The following is an 8316-nucleotide window of genomic DNA, read 5'->3' as shown; positions in this document are numbered from 1 at the left end:
TTGAAATGATAGAGGAAATTATTCCTCTTGTTTAAAAATAAACTTTCAGGAACCATTCAGGTTTAGTGTAAGCTCTATTTTGAAAACAGTTTAGGGACTTCTTTTTCGTATGTGTTTATCATTCTGTGTCCTTGTATTACAATGGACCAGATAAAACTAAAAGAATGGAGCAAAGGGTTCAGATTCAAGACCTAAAGAGATTGTGGAATCCTCAGAATTTGATGGAGATGTGCAGGTTATCAGTGGGGGATGAGGCTAACATGACTCAAGACTCTTGTTCCCAAGTGCTCAGGGATTGTGTCTTTCACCAAGATGAGTAAACAGATTTGTGAGGAGCAAGCGTTCAGTTCCTGACATACTGAGTTTGTGGTGGCCACTGTACATCACTTTATGCCTCCTAGGGAGTTGTGAATCTTTAGGTGTGGAGCTTGAGAGAGAAGTCCCAGCTAGGGAATTCAAGGGAGTCATCAGTTGACAGCCTACCAAAATAATCCTGGAGAATCACTTGTCTAGGTAAATTGACCTATAAACACACTTTCCTTTTTTTCCCTTTTGTAGTTTGGAGGCATTTTCAAACACTAATTATTCTGACTTCATCCTCCGAGCCACCCTATTTATCTACACAGAAAATAGTCTGGAGTAATCGAATTAGGTTAAATTCTACCTAGTTCAAATTTTCAGAGCATGGCCCAGAGTAGAAGAATGTTGGACATTAATTTAAAATTCAGTTTTCAGAAAGATAACTTTGATTTCTTTGGATTGATTCCACTGGTTCGCTATTATCAGTAAAGTACTGTCAGATTGCTAACAGATTACTGTTAAACGTATTTTTAATCCTCCCAACGTTTGGTAGGTAGTGTTCACTATCTCCATTTAACAGATAAGAACACGAGTACAGACCAAATCACAAAGCTATAGAGGAGGTGAGTGAGCCGAAATACAACCTCTTTCCAAAACCCAGACTCCTCGCCCAACTTTGTTTGCTGTAGTTTTAACCAAATTTAAAAGCATCCATAGCGAATTAAAGAAATTCTCTGATTTTGTTCCCAGCCCGTTTTCCCCAAATCCCTAGGGCATTGTGTTACTATTTCTTGCACAAGTTTGTGGCGTTAACTTGTAGCCCTGGAACGATAAAGCGGATGATGACATTTTGTTTGGCTGACCCGACCCTCTAACACAATTCTCCCCGCTGGGGGCGCGCTGCCCCTCAAGCCGTAAGGAAAAGTAACAGCGCCTCCCGCCAGCGGGCCTGGCAGACAGCTCTGAGAGGCTGGGCGAGGGGCTCGCGGGGATCCCGCCCGCCCTCTCGGCACCACCCCAGGCCCCTCCTCCTCGCCCAGGATGCACCTGGTTGAAAACAAAATCCCACGTGACTGGCTCCGCTCTCAGGCCATCATGGCGTCTCCCAGTGGGAAGGGAGCCCGGTCGCTGGAGGCTCCTGGCTGCGGGCCCCGGCCGCTCGCCCGGGACCTGGTGGACTCCGTGGACGACGCGGAGGGGCTGTACGTGGCGGTCGAGCGTTGTCCGCTGTGCAACACCACCCGCCGGCGGCTGACCTGCGCCAAGTGCGTCCAGAACGGCGATTTCGTCTACTTCGACGGCCGCGACCGGGAGAGGTACGGCAGCCGCTCCGGCTCTATTGTTTCTTTCCCGAGTGTCTCCTCCCGCTCGGCGAATAGTGAGGTTTGAGCCTGGGGCCCGCGTCCGGGGCCCGGAGAGAGGAGGGGAATGGGGAGGGTGGGTAGCTGCTCTGCGCCGGCGCTTTGCTCCCAGGGGTCAGGGTCGGGGGGTGGGGACCAGATGAGGAAGGTCGCGGTTTCCCCGTAACCCGCGGGAGAAGAGACCCCACGGTGCTCCTGGGTACAAAAGATAAAGGAATAGATGGTGACTCTGGATAAGTCTTCCCCTATTGCTCCCATAGAGTTGCATTTTCGGCACTTTGCTGCACTTCCATTCAAAAGCTTGGTTTAACCTTTGTGTTCTAAAGCACATTCATTCTCTAGAGGAGACACCAGAAGAGAATCAGATAACTGGTTAAGAAGGATTCGGGGCCGTGATACCCTGTGTCACAGCTGGACCTTGTTATGAGACACGCTTACTCTGATGTATGATTAGGACTAGCTAGTTGCTCCCTTTCCCCCTATGCCTCCAAGGATGCTAAGGCTTTTGGCAATGTGTTTTGGCTTCTGTAAAAATCCAGACTGGGAGCCACAAGCCCTTAGTTAAGAGAATTGAATTTAGGAACATGTTTTGGCCTTGTTTTGAAATCTAAACACAGAGCTACAAGTCCCTGGTTAAGATAATTGAAAAATTAGTCTGATTAACTGCAGGGTCTCAACGTTTGTTTCAGTGATTTAGTGTCATTGATAGTAAGAGCTTTTTGAGCGTGAAAGTTCGGGTATTAATTCATTTGCAACAGCCCAATATGTTATTACCTCCAACTTACTCTTGAGGAAGCTGCACAGTAAGTGCCTTGTCTTGGTCACACAGATAATGAGCATAAGAAGCAATTAAAATCCAGGCAGCATGAACCCATATATTGTGCACCTAACCACTGGATTGTACCACCTCTATATTTGGAAATATTTTGAGTTCCTAGTATTTCTCTGATCATAAATGGAGTTTCTCTTTTGAGATTTGTGTATCTTTTTAGTTCATTGCTGTGTCTCATTGATGCACTTGATGACTTTAGAAACTGCTGGTGTAATAAGTGATAGCTTTAAAAATGAAATCAGTTGCTTTCTTATAAGACTACTAGGCATGCAACGGAAATGTCTAACTGATGGAGTTTATCAGGGCTTCAGTTGTGGACTCTCTTCTCTGTCTATACTTTTTCCCAGATACATTCTCATGAATGCTAAAGACTGCCAGACTTGTGTCTCCAATCCAGACCTCTCTGAAATCCAGTAAACAGCTGCCTACTCAACATCTGTCTCTAAATTTGTAATAAGTATCTCCATGTTAATATGGCAGACTGAACTCATGGTTTTCCATGATAAATCTGTTCTTCCTCCCATTCTCATCCCAACCCAGTAAATGGTCATCTCATTCTTTTTTGATACAGGTCAAAAAACCCTGCCAGCCTTTCTTGACTTCTCTCAAAGCCACCATATCTAATCCCATCAACAAATCCTATTTGTTCTTAAAAACCTGTCTAAAACTGACCCTTTCACTAGCTCCTGGTCTGATCTGCCAGAGGATTATTGACTCTTGAGTTTCTGCTTCCACCCTTGCTCCCTCATAGTGTAATTTCGAACGTATTGCGGCTGGAGTAACATTTCTCTTCCATTCTTCAAATCTTCAATCTTGGAAGGGTTTCCTGTTTTACCCAAAGTATTAAAAAAAAAAAAAAAGGCAAAGTCCTTAACAAAACTTCCATGCTGTCTCTTCTTCTCTGATCTCCTATTTTTGACTTACCTCACCTGCTATACCACCCTGACGTTGCCAGTCCTCAAACATACCAAGAACACTCCTGTCTCGGAGCTATTGCAGTCTTACTCAAACTGTCAGGAACTCTTTTCTCCAAGAAATCTTCAGCCTGCTTCCTTTGTTTCCTTTAGGGCTCTGCTCATACACTGGAGAAACTCTAACCATTTAATTAAAATAGTAACCTCTTTTTCCACTTAACCCGCTTTGTTGTTTTCTTTAGCACTTAGCACTATCTTATGGTTTATATATTAATTTGTCTGCCTTGCCCCACCCCCACCCCAGTGATAGAAGCTCTGTGAAGATGAAACTTTACCAGTTTTGTAGTCTGTTTCACATAATAGAAGCTTAATAAAGATTTGTCGAATGATTGAATGACTATCCCTTTTTCCTAAACTTAGTCTGATCCTAAACCATTTCATGATTATCCATCATGATCCATTTGTTACTAAATCCAGAAGCTTAGGAGTTGAGACTTTCCCTTTTTTCTTATTCCATGTATCCAAATCATTGGCAAGGCTAATTTTATCTGCTCCAAGATAGATCCTGAATTGGTTTACTTCTAGTCCAGACAGCCATCATTTCTCTCCCAACTGCTTATTGATTTCCTTTCGTTTACACATACAACTCCTCCACACAGCAGCCACAGTAGAAATGTAAATCAGATAATGTCACAGTTTTGTTTAAACTTCTCAGTGGCTTTCCACTGCATTTAATTTTTTTTTTCAATGTTTATTTTTATTTTTGGGACAGAGAGAGACAGAGCATGAACGGGGGAGGGGCAGAGTGAGAGGGAGACACAGAATCGGAAACAGGCTCCAGGCTCCGAGCCATCAGCCCAGAGCCTGACGTGGGACTCGAACTCATGGACCGTGAGATCGTGACCTGAGCTGAAGTCAGACGCTTAACCGACTGCGCCACCCAGGCGCCCCAACTTTCCACTGCATTTAAAATAAAATTTAAGCCCCTTAATGTGGCATTTGAAGCTCCACTTGATTTGTCTACTGTTTATCTTCTAACTTTGGCTGTAAGTTTGAGTTAAAGTGTGGGCTTTGGATTCATGCTGCATTGAATCGAATCCACACTCTACCACTTGCTGCGTGATTTTGAACAAGTTTCTTAATATCTCCTATGCTTGTTTATTTCATTTTGAAAAGGGGGAGGGGACCCTAACTTCATAAGTTTGGTAGTGCTCATGTAAGGGGGAGCATTAAAGTACTTAGCGTGATGTCTAGCATATATTAAGCACTCAATTAAGCACTCAGGAAAGAAACTTCTGCCGTGCTCCTTCATACTTCTCCATAGTCAGGGACCTTCTCTCAAATCCTCAAACACATGAAACTTTTTCCACCACTGGGCCTTTTCCCTTACTGCTCCTTGTGCCTGAACACTTTTCCTCTTGATTGCCACTTTGTCTTTCATGTCCCTACTTAAAAACGTCACTTCCTCAGCAAGGCCTTCCCTGTCCTTTACTGAGGTAGTTTTGCACTTCCGTCTCTCCCCATTCTTTTCTGTTGCAGTATGCAGTTCTTTCATGGTGCTGAGCATGATACAAAATGTTGTTTATTTGAGGACGATATCTCCATCCAGAATGTAGTTCCATGAAGGCATGAATTCTGGTTTTGTTCAGTCGGATCACCAGTGCTTTGTGGAGCAGCAGTGGGTAGTACATAGTAGGCATACTGTTGAGAGAATGGTAAAGGTAATACCACTTTAAAAATGGAGATAGAAATTTTTTGCTAAATCTGAAAATTAAAGTGAGTTTTCAGAAGAGGAGTGTGTAATAGTGGGTTTCTTTTTCTGACTAAGCAGAAATACCAGAACCATTCAAAATTTAGAGATAAAAAAGGCATTTTTTTTTTTAATAAAAAACGGCATTTTAGGGCTCAGTGATAACAGGACTGCCACAGTGGTCTGCGTAGCTAGCTTCGCTTCTCCCACCATCTCTCCCTTTTCCCAACTGTGCGCTCCTTAACAAGTGGACTGTTTTGTTTTGTTTTGTTTTGTTTTCCTTTGTTCCCAGAACAGTGCCCTGTATCTAGTACGATGCAAGAACCTTTTAAGACCCAGGACCAGTGTCCTAATAATCAAATCATTCTCAATGAGCTCTCAATGGATACAGCTATCTCCATGAAATATCCTGGCAAGTTACAGAGGAGAAAGGTCTCTTGCTCTCAAGGATTTACACTTACTACTAATAAGCCTTCAATTGTGCAGGTCATAGCTTGATTGTGAGATATTTCACTGTCTTCAGTATTATAAAACATTTTTGTCTTCTTTGCCTTCAGACTTTTTTCCCCTTTACTTTATGAAAAGCCCCTCACCAACTGTGGGGAAACACTTGGAAATAAAATATGGACACTTACAGCACAGTTTAAAAACACTTGTTTAACCTCTGATTCTTTTCAGCAAATTAGCCAAATTAGCTGTGCGTACGTAGATCTTGAACATTACGATGCATATCAAAATTCTTGTAAATGTGTTTTTTCAGTTTTTGTTAATAGACTAGCTAATTGTAAAGGTTTTAATTGTGCAGTTCAAAGAAAATTAGATATTAATGAACAATCTACCTCACCACAATTAGTTCCTTTGACTCCTAAGAAGGGAGCATGTGTCTTTGTATAACTCTGTGGACTAAATGAGTTTGGCGGGTAGATTGATTGAAAAATATCTGAATGATTCTTTTTCTGTTAATGTTCAGTGGGAAGACTTAAAATCTTGGTATCCTCACCAATGCTATCCTTTCCTCACCCCCCACCTTGGTCCCATTCCTAAAACAATATCCACTTTTTTCTCTGATTTTCATCTGCCTTTTACCTTGTGCACTGCTTTTTTTGTTTGTTTGTTTTAAGTTTATTTATTCTGAAAGAGAGAGTGAGTGAGGGAGGGAGGGGCAGAGAGAGAGAGAGAGAGAGAGAGAGAGAGAGAGAGAGAATCCGAGCAGGCTCCATACTGTCAGCACAGATCTTGACACAGGGTTCAGTCCCACAAACTGTGAGATCATGACCTGAGCCGAAATCAAGAGTCGGATGCTTCACCAACTGAGCCACCCAGGCGTCCCAGCTTGTGTGCTTCTTTAAGAGATGAAGAGAAATGATATTAAGCAGTACTCTCAACACAATCTTCTTTGGATCTTGTACTGGTGAACATTTTTAAATTATGGGGCTTTTTATGGGAACATAATTTTCTGGTGTACATTATTTGACAGCAAACATAATACTGTTACCCAATAGATAACTGACAAGTTAAATAATCTTTCCGCTCAAGACTGGAAAGAAATTGGTTACCAGGTTATGATAGGTGTAGGAATGGGACGGGAAACATAATCTGAGTACAACAGACAACATAGCACTCCAGAAAATCTGCCTGTAGGTTTAGGAACCAGTTATCTTAACTTGGATCAAAAAAGACATTTATAAGCATATGGCTATTGCTTTTATAAGTAGGTTTTCAGGAATGATGTGGCATTATCGTCATTGATGAGTTTTAAGAATATATGTTATGCTTTTACCAGGAAACAAATAGGGGTGCTAAAAAGAGTGGTGGGATAAAAGATGAGCAGAAAATCCTAGATGTTACTGAAAATTTCAAGGGGGAAGACACACCCAACATCAAAAAAATTATTCTTTAGATATTTCTGTTCTCTCTCCAGGATCTTTTTGGTTGTCAATCATTGTAGCCTATAAGAATGTACTGTCTTGGGGCACGTAGGTGGCTCAGTTGGTTGAGCAGCCGACTTCAGCTCAGGTCATGATCTCAAGGTTTGTGAGTTTGAGCCCTGCATTGGGCTCTCTCTTGTCAGTGCAAAGCCTGCTTTGGATCCTCTGTCCCCCTCTCTCTGCCCCCTCCCCTACTTGTGTTCTCTCAAAAATAAATAAACATTAAAAAAAATCTGTCTCGAAGGGGGCATCTGGGTGGCTCAGTCAGTTAAGTGTCCGACTCTTGGTTTCTCTCAGGTCATGATCTCATGGTTGTGAAATTGAAACCCATGTTGGGCTCTGCACTGGCAGCATGGAGCCTGCTTGGGATTCTCTTTCTCCTCTCTCTCTGCTCCTCCCTCATTCACACGTGCATGCTCGCTCTCTCCCTCTAAATAAATAAATAAACTTAAAAAAAAAAATCTACTGTCTTGAGAATTCATTTCTGCACCCACGTTTGTATACCTTCTTAGCAGAACAAAAGCTCTATGGGTGGCTAAACACTCCATCTTTAGATAAGAGTTTATCAACCTTACTGCTGTTTATGTCCTTCAGAAAGGGTCTCAACTCCCATCCCATGCAGCTTATTAATTGTATTTGTGCCAACGTCTGTGGGTCTGCTGAGAAAATACAACTTCTGTTTTCTGTCAGTGTCAGTGGCTGCTCTTTCGTTATGCCTTTTAGAATTTATAAAAGGCTTTCACATAATCTCGTTTGTTCCCTACCGCAGACCCATGAGTTATTAACCTATTTTCAACATGAGGCAATTCAGAGTATTTGTATCTTACTCCTGGGCTATGCTAATTCTTAAACTCACTTCCAGATCTGAACTATATTGTTATATATGTAGTTTATTTTAATACATTAGTAAGATTAAGTACAAAATCACTCATTGCAGTGAAGAAAAGGGAAACTAACATGTATTACACACTAATAAGTTGTACCTTATGTTCGCATTTATCTTATTTAATCCTTGCAACCAAGTAGGGTAAGCTTTATTCCCATTTTACAAGTGAGTAAACTAAACAGTGGTTTCGTTTCTATTTTCTTTTAATGACTTAGCCTTCATTCCTGCTAGCGGAGTATATTTTTACTGTATTTTCTCATATTCTAACATAAAAGAATCGTCCTGATCTGGACCACATCTTGTTTTGTTTTGTTTTGTTTTTTCATATTACATTTGTCAGTAAAC

The 8316-nt window shown here is 41.8% G+C and overlaps 1 protein-coding gene across 1 annotated transcript in view; it reads left to right on the top strand.

Annotated features, from left to right (window-relative positions):
* The first annotated feature begins 1393 nt into the window (after positions 1–1393).
* Positions 1394–8316, top strand: part of ATG14 (autophagy related 14) — a 39553-nt gene continuing 32630 nt past the window's right edge. Inside the window, exon 1 of the mRNA XM_030319171.2 lies at positions 1394–1616. Within this exon, the coding sequence (XP_030175031.1) occupies positions 1396–1616 (221 nt within the window). The 5' untranslated portion in view covers positions 1394–1395. The remainder of the gene's footprint in view (positions 1617–8316) is intronic.

The sequence above is a fragment of the Lynx canadensis genome, chromosome B3 (genome assembly GCF_007474595.2).
Source record: "Lynx canadensis isolate LIC74 chromosome B3, mLynCan4.pri.v2, whole genome shotgun sequence".
In the NCBI taxonomy this organism is placed as follows: Eukaryota; Metazoa; Chordata; class Mammalia; order Carnivora; family Felidae; genus Lynx; species Lynx canadensis.
Note: the sequence above shows the minus strand (reverse complement) of the source record. Positions and strands in the feature narration are given on the sequence as shown.